Below are 17,427 nucleotides of genomic sequence, written 5' to 3' on the forward strand. Positions count from 1 at the left end.
CTTTATATTCCATAACTACAGCATTAAATTGTACAATTTTGAACTAATATCTTACAATATGACTTTTCATCTGATATTTTCAACTTTATTTCTGATAACTGCAACTGATTATATCTCAAATGCAAGTTTATTTCCTGTACTTGTATTTTTTCTTAATGACTTTATTTCTTTTGCAGCTTTATTTTTCATAACTACAACATTAAATCTTACAATGTGATTTTGTAACTTATATTTTCAACTTTATTTCCGATAACTGCAACTGATTATATCTCAAAATCTCAAAAACTTTATTTCCTGTACTTTCTTAGAATTGCAACTTTATTTTTCATAACTACAACACAAAAAGCATACAGTTTTACACTTTTTTTATCTTACAATATGACTTTTTAATTTTCAACTTTATTTTACGATAACTGCAACTGATTATATCTCATAAATGCAATTTTATTTCCTGTAATTGTATTTTTCCTCAATTACTTTATTTCTTACAATTGCAACTTTATTTTTCAAAACAACATTAAATCTTACAATTTTGACTTAATATCTTACAATATGACTCTTTATCTCATATTTTCAATGTTATTTCCCTAAAACTGCAACTGATTATATCTCATAAACACAACTTTTTTCCTGTAATTGTATTTTTTCTTAATTACTTTATTTCTTAGCATTGCAACTGTAAAACATTGAATCTTAAAATTTTTACTTAATATCCTATAATATGACTTTTTATCTCATATTTTCAACATATTTTCTCATTTACTTTATTTCTTTCCGACTGTTTTTGCAATTGCAACTTTATTTTTCATAACTACAACAATAAATCTTACGTTATTACTTTTTATCTCACACAATTTTTTATATTTCTCATGAATGCAAATATATTTCCCATAATTGTGACATTATATCTTACACTATGACTTCTAAAAATGCCACTTTATTTCTCACAACTACAACTTTAAATCTTACAAATGTGACTATTTATCTGACAATATGGCTTTTTATTGCACAGTTGCAACTATATTTGCCATTTTTGCATTATTCTTTAATTGTAACTTTGTCTTGTACGCCATGAATTTTTATTGCACGTGTTTTTTTTCCCCAAAATGTGCATTATCTCATAAAACTATGACTTCATATCTACACTTTTTTTTCATAGCTATCTTAAATCTTACAACTGTAACTTCATACCTCACAATATGATCTGTAAACTCTGTCTCAATTACCTCTTTTATTTGTACTTTGAAGCAAAGACTGGCTTTTATAGAGGTTAAAGTGAAATTTTATTAATGCATTAACTAAGATTCTCAGGAAGGAATAAAAAATGAAATGCTAGAAAATGATCAAATATGGCTCTTTGAGTATTCTCTTCTGAAATGGATGAGTATTTCCAAAAACCATGTGCAGCACTTGATAACAGATATGTGCTTTATTTAATGAGCAAAATTAAAGTGGCTGTTGATAATTTGTAGACTCAATAACCCCAGAAGCGTTATCAATTTGCTTCACTGAAGTAAATTATTCCAACATGGCGAACAAATCATTGCTGTCAGCGCTTGCGTTTTCCCTCTGTCTTGTTTTGCTCTGCGTTCTCGACCTCACCCTTTCCCACGACAAGTATTACGAAACCCTTTCCTTCTTCATCCAGTTGTCTTCCGTTCATACCAAACTAGGACCTACATGGGGTTCAGACCTCAAGAGAAGAGCGTTGGTGTGGATAGATGTTTTTTTGTGTGTGGGGTTTTGCAGTAATTATGATAATTTATGAAAACTCGCTCTGGATAACAGCCACACAGACTGCAACGGACGCCATCTGAGACACACACACACAGCCATGGGCTAAGATTACAGGGTGCAGTGTAAACAGGGTCTGGACGAGCCCCTGCAGTCCCAGAACAGAGGCAGAGCTCTAGAACTGCATTAAAACATCTCAGCAAGACTCAAACAACCTCCCCCATTGCCAGCCTTATGTGTTTTCTAAGGTGCTTGGAGATTTTGTTTGTGTTATTATATTGGATAAATTCATTTAGCTGAACAGTGAGAGTGTGACAGATTCATTTACTATGTTTTGAATGGTGACATGTTGTTCACCTATTTGCTAAAATGGCCTGCTGTGTTGGAGAAAATGCTTGGGAAGGTGTATGTGTGTGTGTGTGTGTGTGTGTGTGTGTGTGTGTGTAGATATGTGTGAGTTTGTACTCGTACCCCCGGGCATTTTATCCACTCTCGGGTTGTATTAAGAATGTCACGGTTACACAGGAAGTAATAGCTTGGTTTAGTGTGTGAGTGGGAAGGGAACCAACACACATGGTGTGACAAATTTATCAGTTCCCCCGTTCCCCATCTTGGTTTATCCCACTGGCATAATTTAGCTATAAAGAACAGCCTCTGTATATGCAATATAAGGCAATACAAGGCAATGAGCCACCTAAAACCCTCAGTGACTTTGCAGTATGGTAAAAATAGAAACGGTTTTTAATATTCCTAATCTAGAGCAGCTACTGAATGAATGATGCTGAGCAGGGATTAGAAGGAAAGCTCCTAACTCTCTCTCTCTATCTCTGTCTCTGTATATACATTTGGAAAAAGACATTCATATTGGTCTTTTTTGTTCTTCGAGGTAAAAAGATCATTCATTCTGTACATCGAGACTATAGAAGGATTTAATGCTGTAATTTTTAGACATAGAGAGAACAGTTAAAACTAGATTTTTTTTTTTAAGTAGCTTACATGTGAGTGCTGCTTACTCATGCAGAAGTTGCTCACATGATGCTGGGCAGGCAATTCTCAGCCTTGGTTTGACTCAGATGCCGCCCGTTGGCCCACATAATTTTTGAAGACTCGTCCTACATATGCTAAGAGTTTTTCCAATTTTGCAATTATGAAAAAATAGCTTGTTTTTAAACATTTTTATTAACAGAAACGAGTTTATGTGGATATATAATGAAAAAAATTTAAGTAATTTACCTTGATTTATTTTGTGATTCCAGAAAAATAAATAAATTAACCTTGAGTTAATTTGTGATTCCAGAAAAATTTCATTTTGAAATGTTTTTGTAATTTTGCAAAAAGTGCTTATTTTTAAACATTTTATTAACAGAAACCAGTATATATAGTGGTATATATAATAATAGTGGTAAAAAAGAAAGTATTTAATTAACCGTTATTTACTTTGTGTCATCAAAAAAAAAAAAAAATATATATATATATATATATATATATATATTATTTTTTTTTGATGACACAAATAACCAAAACATATATATATATATATATATATATATATATATATATATATATATATATATATATAAAGATTTTTATCTAAAAAAATAAAATAAAATAATAACCTTGATTCTGTAATTCCAGAAAAACAACTGTTCGTCAGAACATTTATTTATATATATATATATATATATATATATATACACACACACACACACACACACACACATATTTATACAGTTTATTTAAAAAAGTGCTTTTTTGTAACATTTCAGCTTCGTATATATAGTGGTATATATAATGAAAGTGAATTAAAATAAAATTAAAACAGTTAACCTTGATTTATTTTGTGATTCCAGAAAATGAACTGTTCATTAAAAAAAATTAAATGAAAAAACATATAATAATAATAATAAAAAAATAATATATATATACATGTATATATATATATTGTTTTTTTCTCTCTCCAGTGTTTTAGTAATTATGACAAAAAAACTGCTTGTTTTTAAACGTTTTTATAAAACCAGGATATACAGTGGATATATAATGACAAATTACATTAATTAAAAAATAAATTAATAAAAAATAAATACATAAATTAATTTTTTAGATGACAAAATCACAAAATTAACCTTGATTTATTTTGTGATTACACACACAAAAAAATAGTTAGTTAGACTATAGCTATATTATTTTAATATATTAACAATATTTTAAAGGTATTTTTAATGCAGTATACCTACCTTTTGGAACAGCCTTAATAAATGGAGTGTAGCCAGGAAATCTTAAAGGTAAATTTTACTCCAAAATAAAAAAATCTGTCATTGACTCACCATCATGTTTTAAAAAACAATTTTAAAAATGCCAGATATTTAAAAAAAAAAATACAATGACAATGAAAGTCAGCGGTGTCCAATGTCCACTCACATCTATGGACAAACAACTGACAATTTCTTCAAACTACCTTTTAAGTAAATCATACAGGTTTGAAACAACAAGAGGGTAATATCTAATAACAGAATTTACATTTTGGGGTGAATTAACCCTTTTTAACATTCAGTTGAAGCATGCATATCACACAAATATCAGTTTCGTCTTTCAAGATTGAATCAGCTTGTTTCTTGAGCATTACAGAATTGTTTTTGTAAAATAAACGCTATCTTAAACACAACAGTACGTCACCTTGTTCCAGTGCAGTTTCCAGACAAACAATCTCTATAAAACTCACTTAATACTACACTCTCAAAAATAATGCTTCCAATCGGATGTTCTCACAGTGATGCCATAGAAGAACCATTCAGTGAACAAGTTCTTAAAACAACCATTTATTTTCTATTTTCCACAATGAAGAACCTTTAGTGCAATGGAAGGTGTTCATGGATGTTAAATATCCTCTACAGATCCACAGATGCCAATAAAGAACCTTTATTATTAAGAGTCTAACCGTCTGCTTGCTTCATTGAGTTCTGAAGAGCAGAGAAGGACAGACAGGCGTTTAGTGCAGTTTTTAACAAGACATGGACCCTGTTAGGACATACAGGCGATAATGTCCTACACACACATGCAACTATCCCTAGTGTGTAATCTTGTTGGCAGCTTGAGGGTATTTTCCCTTTGTGTGTGTATGCAAGTGTGTGTGTATGTGTGTAGTCTGTCTGGTGAAAGCAGCCATGGGATTTACAGCTAATCTGAACAGCAGATGGCAAAACATCAGATATTCTGTTTGAGCAGGAGAATGGATATTTTACAGCACACACACACATGTCATAAACATTGACATATACACAACTTTGATGTGTAAACACACTCATACATACATTCTCACGTCACGTGAATCTCGTGGGTATGTGATAATATTCATATTAATCCACTGACCTGAATTGAGTTTGACTGGAGGAAGCGAAGCTGACGTATCTGGAGCGCACACCATTCCACGGCTACTTCCAGAGAAAGAAAGAGAGAGAGACAACAACCTCCCTCCCTCCCTTCTCCTCGCTCTCTCTCACTCACGCACGCTTCTCCTGAGGAAGCAGCATGAAAGCCGACACAGTATGGGCTGAAGACCACAGTGAGTAACGCTCACCGTTGAAAAACACAGGAACAGAGGCAAAACGGACAGAGAGAGTGTAAGCAAAAACCAACAAAGAAAGTGCGAACACATTCAAAAAGCAGAACAAGGAGAGACAGGCTGGTAAATTGGAGGGAGGGAGCCGTGGAGACGGAGCGAGAGAGAGGAACAGCCCGTCTGTCTGTGGCGGGACAGCAGACGCCGAACGCTCGCGGACCAGACGCTCACACTCGCACCATGGTGGTCCAGGCGGCCGTAACGCCCGGTAGGACCCGCAGGCTTCTTCTCAAGCTGCCGGTGGGGACGCTGAGGCGAAATAGTGAGGAGAGGGTAAGACGTGAGATTCATGAGTCTTGTGTGTTTTTGAATGCTGGCTCAAGGTTATAAAGGATTGTCAGCCGCACTTGTTTGTTAGTTTGTCTGCATCTTTGGAGCTGAGGAGACAATGGAAATCATTAGCTGTTGATGGATGTACACCTGCGTAGGTGCTTTACAGGGGATTCACAGTGTTGTTTTCATGCTTTATGTGGAACTTATGAGGGTCACTGTCATGATTATGGCTTTTTGACAGTTTGAATGACAGTGTTGCGTAATTGTGTTTGTTCACTTAAAGTACTGGTGTCAAATAAACATCACTCCAAAACACGCAGCAACCTGCCCAGTTATGTGAATCACGTTAGCAGACTAAATACGGTGAGCTTCACCTGCACTGACTGTCATTTACTAGAAGTGCCACGGGGTAGAAGTTCTGTCTGTACAGATGTGCGGTGTGTGAGTGTGTGAGCATGGGGTTGCTTTCGTTCTTATGTGGCTGTGTGCATTTTTATTTATGCATGTGTGTGTGGAAGCTGTGCCATCTCAAAAAGTAATAATTTAATAATATAATTCAATAATCATACAGATTCAGGTTCTTAAAAAAATCACAAATGCAAAATAGAATGATGATTTTAAGGCTGATGATTTCATCATATGAATTTGTAAAAATACATGTATTAAAATAAGTATATAAATTCATGTAAATATATATGATTATATTTTATATTATACCATTATATTGGTAGTTTTTATCATATTATTAAATTATTATACAAGTTATAATTATGTATCTATCTACGACTTACAGTATCTATTAATATATCTATCTATTGTCCTGTCTGTTGTTCTACTGTTCTGTCTATCTGTCTATCATTTGTTCTATCGTTCATTCTATCGTTTGTTCTATCTGTCTATCATTCTATCCATCTATCATCTATCTGTGTATCGTTTGTTCTATCTATCATCGTTCATTCTTTAGTTCTATCTATCTATCTATCTATCTATCTATCGTTCTATCGTTCTATTGTTCTATCTATCATCGTTCTATCGTTCTATCTATCATCGTTCTATCTATCTATCTATCTATCTGTTGTTCATTCTATATCTATCTATCTGTCTATCTATCTATCTATCTATCTATCTATCTATCTATCTATCTATCTATCTATCTATCTATCTATCAACTGTCATTTGTTCTATTGTTTTATCTATCTGTCTGCTTTAACTCTATCAATCATTTGTTCGTTCTATCGTTCCTTCTATCTGTCTATTATTCGTTCTGTCGTTCTACCTATCTGTCTATCATTCGTTCTATCATTCGTTCATTCTATCGATCGTTCTATCTGTCTATCGTTCGTTCTAATGTTTGTTCTATCGTTATATTTATCTATTGTTCGTTCATTCTATTGCTTATTCTATAGTTCGTTCTATCCTTCTATCTGTTGTTCTTTCATTCTATCGCTCGTTCTATCATTCTACCTGTCTATTGTTTGTTCTATCGTTCTATCGTTCATTCTGTCGTTCTATTGTTTCGTTTATTCTGTCGCTCATTCTATTGTTCGTTCTATCATTCTACCTATGTCTATCATTCGTTCTATCGTTCTATCTATCTATCGTTTGTTCTATCATTCTATTGTTCATTCTATCAATCGTTCTATCATTCTATCTATCTGTCTATCTATCTATTGTTTGTTCGTTCACTTTAACGCTCTGTCGTTTGTTTATCAATCGGTTTATCTGTCCATCCTTCCATCCATCCAACCAACCATATTTTAATGATTAATAATTTAGATGAATGAATGTATGTATGTATGGGTGGACAGTTATATGCATTGGCCTCCTTACTTTCCTGACATCAGTTCAGCACTGGCCAACATAGAAAACGACCACTTCTTTCAGACTATCTTCACGTGACATAAAAGAACATTTTAAAAATGTATATCTCTTTGCGTGATGGTGAAATGGCCTACATTCATGCCTATTTCATGTGGCTGTTATGTGCCAGCTTAATTTGAGTCCCGTCGTGTGCTAAAATTACAAGAAGTGTTTAATATTTCACAATGCCGTAGTACACATTACATCTCTCTTTCTCGTTTTGCGCTGAGACAGATGTGTGTAATTATAGCAGTTTGAATTATTGATTAGAGGATTTCCTCACGCACGTTTCTTTTACTGCATCCCTGCAGAGCTCTCCTCCTCTCCGCTGTCATTCTCTCCCTGCGGCTCGAGGCTGTCCTTTCAGCTGCCGAGAGTTTTAGCTGAGAAATTGTAGACACTTAACTCTAACTGCATTGTGGCATCATGATGCCTACATGCATGTACATGCAGACTGACATGCAAAACTGACTTGAAGTACTCATGTGAGTTTGTTTGTGCATGTAATTCAGATTCACTTTGGTTCTTCATTACTATGAAAGCAGCTTTAGAAAGCAGTATTCTATCCACTGTCAGCAATGCTGAGCCGGCGGGCAGCAGAATCCATCCACTTAACTGATCTAATACGAATGTCGTTAGCACACGCCGCAGAACTCTACCGTGACTAATGTGAGATTCTCTTGATAGCCAGGCTGCTCTGCATTGAATGCATGTGCAAGCATTGCCAGAGGAGAATGAATATGGCAGTCAAAGCTAAAGCTTCTTAGTTTGGGCCCAGACCAGCTGGAGAGGAACATACTACCATCTGAGATACTAATGTACCTGCTGAGATAAGTTAAAAAAGACTGGCAACTTAATCTAAAATCCTGCTGATAGAAACATGTCAGGACTAAAAGGTCTCTCTTAGATCTATGTGCTTTTAGAAGAAATATGTTATTTTATGTTATTTTTCATTTAATGATTTATTTTGTTTTATTCTATTTATTTTTATTTTATTTTTGTTTTATTTTATTGTTTTATTTTATTTATTTGTTTATTTATTTATAGTGTATTTTATTATTTAATTTTATTTAATTTTTCATTTTATGTTTTATTTATATATTTTTGTTTTATTTTTATTTATTTTTATATTTTATTGTATTTTATAATTATTTTATATTATTCTTTTTTGTAATTATATTTTATTAAGAGATTTTTTTTTGTTATTGTTTTTTTTTTCATTTTATGATTTTGTTTTATTTTATTATTTTATTTATATATTTTTTTTATTTTAGATTTTATTTTATAATTATTTTATATATTTTGTTTTATTATTACATTTTATTTTATTATTGTATTATTATTTTATTATTTCCTTTATTTTTTATTTTTTATTTTGCTTTGTTTTATTTAATTTATTTTATTTTATTCTTTTTTATATATTTATTTATTTATTTATTATATTTAGTTTTGTTTTTATTTGATTATTTATTTGATTTTATTATTTTATTACATTTTATTTAGCGATTTTTTTATATATTTTTTTATTTTCTTTTGTTTTTTCTTTTTTATGTTTTGTTTAGAGATGTATTTATTTATTTCATTTGATTGTTTTATTTATATATTTAATATTTTTTATTTTATTGTATTTTATAATTATTTTATTTTAGTAAGAGATTCTTTTTTATATTTTTGTTATTTATATTTTTTTATTTTATGATTTTGTTTCATTTTTTATTTTACTTTGTTTTATTAAATTTATTTATAGATTTATTTATTTATTGTATTATTTTATTTTATTTATAGATTTTTTCATTTTTAGATTTTATTTTATGATTTATTTTTTGATTATTTCTTTATTTTATTCTTTTATTATATTATTTAGAGATTTTTTATGTATTTTTTATTTTCTTTTGTTTCTTTTGTTTTGTTCTTTTTTCTTTTTTATGTTTTGTTTAGAGATTTATTTATTTTATTTTATTGTTTATATTTTTTTATTTAATATACACTTTATCTTATTTTGATTTATTTTGGGTTCATTTTAGTTAATTTTATTACATTATTTCATTTTATTTTTATCAGATTACATTAAAGGTTTCATAAATATTTTAATATAATTTATTTTATAAAATTGATCATTTAACATGTTTAGATGTTTTAAATTTAAATATATAAAAAATGTATTGTAAATTTTTTGTAGTTTATTGGGAAAGAAGTACACAATAAATCTAGCCTTCTCTCGCACTTTCTCCTCCATTTTTCCAGCTGTCTGTCTGCAAGAAGGCATGTTTAATCTATCATATGTCCATATGGGTCATAACTAGGGTGCAGATGTCTACCATCCTGTTTAACCATCAATTATGAGCTGCCAATCAGAAACCAACCGAGGCAATGTAATGGTTCATTCAACCAAAATCACCCCGACTGATGAGTTGAATCATACACTGCTGCCAATCACCCAAAAACTGTTAAACTAATGAAACATGATGGAAGTTCACTCCGATTTTCTTCGCCTTGTGTTTTCATTAGAACGTGTCTTGAGTCAGCTACGTGGCTTAAAGAGGCAGTGCTGGTCTTAATAAAGGCCTGTGGTGTGTTGTGTGTCTGTCTCGCTGGGTTGCTTTGATTGGCTCTTTTGAAACACGGTTGTAATTTAGGGATTTCCTGCGAAGACGGGCAGACGAGGTTTTGTGGGACGGCAGCAGTTGATAAGGCATAACCATTGGTATTAGCAGACAAAGAGATTTAATCAAAGGAACAAGGACTTCATTCTCCTTCTCTGATTACCAGGCTTCTCAAACCCCCCTCTTTCCCCTCATTGTTTTTTCCTTCTCCTTGTCTTTTGTGTTTGTGCTCTGCCATCTCTCATTTTCATCTGTTTGAGTGATTTTGACTGACTGCTCCCACAGACAGCAGACATACACCACAGGATTTTGTCAGAGAGAACAAGTTGTTGTGGGTGACTCTCATGAAAACATGACCATGTTTTACTTGTCTCTTAAAGTTGACATTTTTACAGTGTAAGCATGCAAAAATATATTTTGAATAAGAAAATTAAGCCTATTTGCGTTGTAAAAAGTTTAGGTCCTTCAGATCCTTCATGATCCTTCAGAAATCATTCTAATATGCTGATTTGCTGCTCAAGAATGTTCTCATTATTAATTATTTTATGTTAAAAAAGAGTTGTACTGCTTAATATTTTTGTGGAATCCTTGATGCATTTTTTCAGCGTTTTCTGATGATCTATTTGAGATGTTTTGTAAAATTATCAATATATTTACTGTCACTTTTGATAAGATCAATGTATCCTTGCTGAATAAAAACATTAATTTCTATAAAAAAACATTTTGAACGATAATTATAATTGTAATTAATTATGAAAAGTATTTATAAATACAAAATCAATTATCGATTGGTACAAATATATACTGATATATAATTAAAAAATGTTGTTTCACATTGCAGAATTTTTTATTTTATGTATTTATGTTTTGCATTTTATTATTAAGAATTGACAGAGGAAATGCATTAAATTGTCATGAAAAATATTTGTAATTAATAATGAAAAATATGTATAAATTTATTATTAATGAGAGTTGTACTGCTTCATTTTTTAGGGATTTTGATGAATGAAAAGTTCAAAAAGAGCATTTATTTGAGGTTTTTGTAAAATTTTCAGTAAATTTACTGTCACCTTTAATAAATTGAATGTATCCTTGCTGAATAAAAAATTATTTCTTTCAAAAAAAATATTTTGAACAATAATTATAATTAATTATGAAAATTATTTATAAATAAAAAATGTATTATCAAATGCTAAAAAGATATACAGATATATATAATTAGAAAATATGTTGTTTCACATTGCAGAATTTTTTATTTTATTTATTTATTTTTTGCATTTTATTATTAAGAATTTAATATTAAGAAATGTTTTGAGTTTTTTGATGAATAAAAAGTTCAAAATGAGCATCTATTTAAAATGTTTTGTAAAATGATCAATATATTTACTGCCACTTTTAATAAATTCAATGTATCCTTGCTGAATTACTTTAATTTCTTTAAAAACATTTGGAACAATAATTATAATTGTAACTAATTATGGAAAATAATTATAAATAAAAAATAAATTATCAAATGGTAAAAAAAAAAAAAATATATATATATATATATACAATAAAATATATATAAAAATATATTATAAAATATTTATGCATTTATTATCAATGTTGAAAAGAGTTGTACTGCTTAATATTTTTGTAAAAACTGTGATACTTTTTTAGAGTTTTTAATAATAAAAAGTTCAAAAATTGCATTTATTTGAGGTGTTTGTAAAATGTTCAGTACATTAACTGTCACTTTAAATAAATTTAATGTATCCTCGCTAAAAAAATAATTTCAAAAAATATTTTGAACAAAAATTATAATTGTAATTAATTATGAAAAATAATTATAAATACAAAATAAATTGTCAAGTGGTAAAATATATACATACAATAAAATATATAAAAATATAAAAGATATAATATTATAAAATATGTTCCACATTGCAGAATTTTATTTATTTTTGCATTATATTATTAGGAATTGACAGAGGAAGTACGTTTAATTGTAATAAAAATAATGTTGCAAGATACAAACTCACATTTGCAAGAAAAAAGTCAGAACTGTGAGTTTTTTCTGCAAGTAACATTATTATTATTATCAATTGTTATATTTAATATCTTATTATTATCAGTGTTGAAAAGAGTTGTACTGCTTAATATTTTTGTGGAAAGCTTGATATGTTTTTCAGGGTTTTTTGATTAATAAAAAGTTCAAAAAGAGCATCTATTTAAGATGTTATGTAAAATTATAAATATATTTGCTGTCACTTTAATCAATTTAATGTATCCTTGCTAAATAAAAACATTAATTTATTTAAAACAAAATTATTAATGGTAAAAATATATACAATAAAATAAATTATAAGAATATATAATAATAAAATATGTTGTTTCACATTGCACTGCAATATTATTAAGAACTGATGGACGAAATGCATTCAGTTTTCATAAAAATAATGTTAAAGTGCACATAATCTTAATGGCCTCTTTTTCTTTTGGTTTCAGGGTGAAATATGACATGGTTTCACCGTTATGCACCTCAATGTTTTATAATTAGACTCCTAATAACTTGTGCGTAACTTGAGTTGAGAATATGTCTGTGAGTGAGATGTTTCTTCACAGAAGGTTAATGTAATCATGTAGCTGGAGGGCTTTCCATAAAAGTAAAATCTTTACGCTTGTTGGCCATTTGTGACAGACAAATATGTTCTGCTTCATTAGATTGAGACAATGAAAGAAGCCCTGTCCTGTTTGTCTCTTACGCCCTCCACTCATCCATTTTTCCTTACTCCTCCTTCATCGGCCCCACTCTTCATCGTTATTCATTTACCATTTCATGCTCTTCTGTTCTATTTCCTGTGCTTTCAGCTTCCCACTTCCTTCTCCTCCTCCTCGTTTCCTCTTTTCTGAATCTTTTTGAGGTCAAGTTACAAATTTATCTCAGCATGTTCCTCTGCTTTAATACGGTGTGACCACTTGCAGAGTTTTCCAAGCCAGATTTCTCAGTAAAAACAAAACAGTTGCAGTTTGGCTGTGGAAAACTGTTCCTTTCTACCTTGATGTTTAGTGGGCTGCCAGGGTTCTCCTTGGAGACCCTTTGTTGCATTGGGTGAAATCGATGCTCTGTGTGTGTGTGTGTGTGTGTGTGTGTGTGTGTGTGTGTGTGTGTGTGTGTGTGTGTGTGTGTGTGTGTGTGTGTGTGTGTGTGTGTGTGTGTTTGTTTTTGTGACATATCAGGACACAAATTGGTGTAATAACATGGGTATGACATAGGTATTACAAGGAGAGGGTGACTTATGAGGACATTGCCCATGTCCCCACTTTTCAAAAGGCTTATAAATCATACAGAATACGTTTTTTTGAGAATGTAAAGATATGCACAGTCTCCTGTGAGGGCTAGGTTTAGGTGTAGGGAAGGTGTAGGGTGATAGCAAATATCGTTTGTACAGTATAAAAACCATTACGTCTATGGAATGTCCTCACAATTCACAAAAACAAACATGTGTGTGTGTGTGTGTGTGTGTGTGTTTAATTGGGTCTTGTTTTGTGTGCTCCGTAGAGTTTGTCTCTGGGCAGTGCGCTAACTCTCGGCTAAAGCAGAGTGCTAATTGAGGCTTGTTAAATTTAACCGTTCTGTTGCCTCCCATTAGGAAGCAGGTCAGGCATGATGCAGACAAAATGTGGATTAATATGCAAGTGTGTGCTTGAGCTTGTGCAGCATCAGCCGTCCTTTAAAATGCTCTGAAGTAACACATTTACAGTTGCTAACTCATTTGAGCCGCGTCCGTGATTTAAAAAGTGTAGAAGTGTGTGTGTGTTGTCTTTATCTATAATTTGTATTGTCTTTATTCATTATGTTCAGACTGTATGCAAGTACTCGAATGCAGATGCTGCTGGCTTTGGCAAGCATTTCATGCACTGTTGAATTTTCCGAATGCATCTACTGAAATTGTTTTCTATGGAAGCCCATTTCTGCCACTGAATAAAAAATAAAAAAGGTAATTGACTTTTTATCTCACAGTTCTGAGTTTTTCTTAGAAATATGATAAACGCGCAGTAATGACTTCTGAGGAATATCTTGCAATTCAGATATGCAAGATATAAACTCAAACACGCAATTGCGAGTTAAGCCCGAATTGTGAGAGATGAAATCGCATTTCTGAGAAAAGATTTGTTTTCTCACAATTCTGAGAGAAGAATATGCGATTTGATAATATCAGATATGTGAGAAAAAAAGTCAGAATTCTGAGATATTAATGCACAATTGAGAGAAAAGTCAGAATTGCGACATACAAACTTGCATTTTCTTTGCAAAAAAAACTGAAAAAAATCTGTATTGTGAGCTTTTGACTTTATATCACGCAATTCTGAGAAAAAATTCAGAATTGCAAGTTTGTACTATCCATTTCTGAGAAAAAAAGTCAGAACTGCAGGATACAAACTCACATTTGCAAAAAAAAAGTCATAATTGCAAGTTTTGAATATCCATTTCTGAGAAAAAAAGTCAGAACTGCAAGATACAAACTCACATTTGCAAAAAAAAGTCAGAATTGCAAGTTTTTATGACTATTTCCTGCAAAAGCAAGTTTATATTCAGTTATTTTGACTTTATAACTTGAAATTGTGAGTTTATATCATGCAATTCTAAGAAAAAAGGTCTGAATTGCTAGTTTTTATGACTGTTTCCTGCAATAGCGAGTTTATATTCAACTATTCTGACTTTATAACTTGAAATTGTGAGTTTATATCATGCCGTTCTAAGACAAAAAGTCACAACTGAGAGTTTATATCTTGCAATTCTAAGAAAAAAAGTCAGAATTGAGAGTTTATATTACAAAATTCTGAGAAAAAAAGTCAGATTTGCAAGAGGTAATTTCGCACTTGCGATAAACAAGTCGGAATTGTAAGACGTAAACTCACAATTGCGAGAAAAAAGTCAGAATTGTAAGTTTGTATAATGCAATTATGAGAAAGTCAGAATTGTGAGATATAAAATCGCATTTGCAAAAAAAAACAAAAAAAACAATTGCATTTTTAGGACTATTTCTTGCAACAGCAGGTTTATATTTAGCTACTCTGATAATAACTCGAAATTGAGAGTTTATATCTTGCAATTGCGGGAAAAAAGTCAGAATTGCGAGTTTATATGACACAGTTCTGAGAAAAAAAAGTCAGATTTCCAAGAGGTAAATTCGCAATTGTGAGAAAAAAGTCTGAATTGTGAGATGTAAACTCACAATTGCGAGAAAAAAAGTCAGAACTGAAAGTTTGTATTATGCAATTCTGAGAAAAAAGGTCAGATTTCCAAAATGCAAATCACGATTGTGAGAAAAATAGTCAGGATTGTGAGACCTTTTTTTTTTTACTCAGTGGCAGAAATGGGCTCCCATAATTTATAGGTCAGATACTGACATGGCTGCAATACTTTGTAGAGAATCGCAAGTTAAAGTTTGCTAAGATGTTGGTATTCTTATACCTGGCTACCATAATATTAGCATAATCTGATTTAATGGCACATTTGAGGGAAACCATCACTCTATGAGTACTAAGGTTTTTTCCCTGTTGGAAAAAAAAAAACATCTTGAACCAGCCTAAGATAGTCTGTTGGTCTTAGCTGGTTTCCCTGCCTTGTCAAACTGGTCTATTGGCTGGTTTTAGAGGGATTTTGGATGTTTTTCAGCCTAACACTGGCTTGGTCAAACTGGGAGACCAGCTTGAACCAGCAAAACCATCTTAGGGTAGTTTAAAGTGGAAATTCAACCTATCTATTTTGAAAAATGTGCCTTAATGATCTTATTGTAAATTATTTGTCTATGCATTTCATTTCTTAAATCTTTGAGCTTGTGACTTTTAATCAAAATGTCATAACGTGATCTTCCATTGAAGACCGGCCAATCAAATCATTAGTCAGCTTAAACCCCGCCCATTTATTCCAATTTAAACTCTGTCTAAATGTATTTAATGAAAGAAGATATTTTGAAGAATGCCTGTTTAAAGTCCCATTGACTTCCATAGTATTTTTCGCACATGCTATGGTTTAGATACCAACATTCTTTGAAATAAACCACAGAATAAAGAACGTCATGGGTCTGGACTTTGGAATGACATGATGGGGAGTATACGATGGCAGAATTTTCATTTTTGGGTGGACTTTCTTTTAAAACTAATGAAGTAATGGAAATAGCGAAAGATCTTTAGTTCCTGTAGGGTGGCCACTTAGTTCAATCCATCAGTTTGGTGGACGTGGATCTGAAGGTGATCTCACATTCGATTCTGAGAAAATGGGTTTGGTTTTCTCAGCAGGATTACCAACATAAATCAAGAATGCATTTTAAGAATGTACAGCAGAACAGCAATGCAATGAATTCCCATCAGCATCTTTATTCTTGTGTAGAGTACTGGCCTCAGATATGGCAAGGTTGATTATTTCCAAGTAAATGTCAAAATATTCTTTGCTAATGACATCCAGATGATAAATTGATCATTTAAAGTATTGTCACATCATCACGTACTAGCTTCTCCACTCAGGCCCTCAAGAGATCCCAACACAGACGTGCACACACCAAGCTGCCGCTATCACTTTTATTGTTTTCCTCTCCATTTAGACATCCCCTCAAGCTCAAACTGATCTTTGGGAAGAAAAAACATCCCATAACACACACACTCTCGCACACAAGTCCCCTCATGGACGTCAACATGTGAATGCTGCAATATCAGCTCTGAAGGAGCCTGAGGAATAGAATTGAATTCCTTCATGAACACACGCTCACACACACATTTTCTCATATCAGTGGAAGATATGAAGTGTGTTCTGACTGCTTTGAATGTTAGACAGGAATGCAGCCTAGTCGTAAACAGACACACACACACACACACACACACATGTTGGGTTTACATGTTTTATGGGGACATTCCATAGGCGTAATGGTTTTTATACTGTACAAACCATATTTTCTATCGCCCTACACCTACCCTACACCTAAACCTAGCCCTCACAGGAGATTGTGCACACTTTTACTTCCTCAAAAAAACTCATTGTGCATGATTTATAAGCCTGTTTCCTCATGGGGACCTGAGAAATGTCCCCACAAGGTCAAAATCTACTGGTATTCCTATCCTTGTGGGGGATACAACGTGATGAATACCAGGTACACACACACACACACACACACACACACACACAGTCTTACCCATGTCTGAGAACATAAAGCTTTTTAAATGACTCCAACCTCTGTGTGAACTTGACGTCTACTGGTTTCAATTAAATCTCATGTTCTGTTCCCAGAAACACCCGTGCATGATCCCAAGGTCAGCTGGGGTTGCATTCGCTCCCCAAAACAGGATGCATCACCCCCCAAA

At 32.0% G+C, this 17,427-nt stretch overlaps 1 protein-coding gene across 6 annotated transcripts in view; it reads left to right on the forward strand.

Moving 5' to 3' along the window:
- The window catches only part of frmd4a (FERM domain containing 4A), a 290,469-nt gene that overhangs the window by 169,482 nt on the left and 103,560 nt on the right, over positions 1-17,427 (forward strand). Inside the window, exon 1 of one of the 6 annotated variants that reach the window (XM_073850062.1) lies at positions 5,230-5,623. The exons of 3 other annotated variants lie outside the window; for them this stretch is intronic. In XM_073850062.1, coding sequence (XP_073706163.1) covers positions 5,531-5,623 — 93 coding nt within the window. In that variant the 5' untranslated portion in view covers positions 5,230-5,530. Of the gene's footprint in view, positions 1-5,229; positions 5,624-17,427 lie in introns of those variants that run through there. 2 more of the 6 variants (XM_073850067.1, XM_073850061.1) reach the window with 2 other exon arrangements.

This window comes from Garra rufa, chromosome 11 (assembly GCF_049309525.1).
Source record: "Garra rufa chromosome 11, GarRuf1.0, whole genome shotgun sequence".
Lineage (NCBI taxonomy): Eukaryota > Metazoa > Chordata > Actinopteri > Cypriniformes > Cyprinidae > Garra > Garra rufa.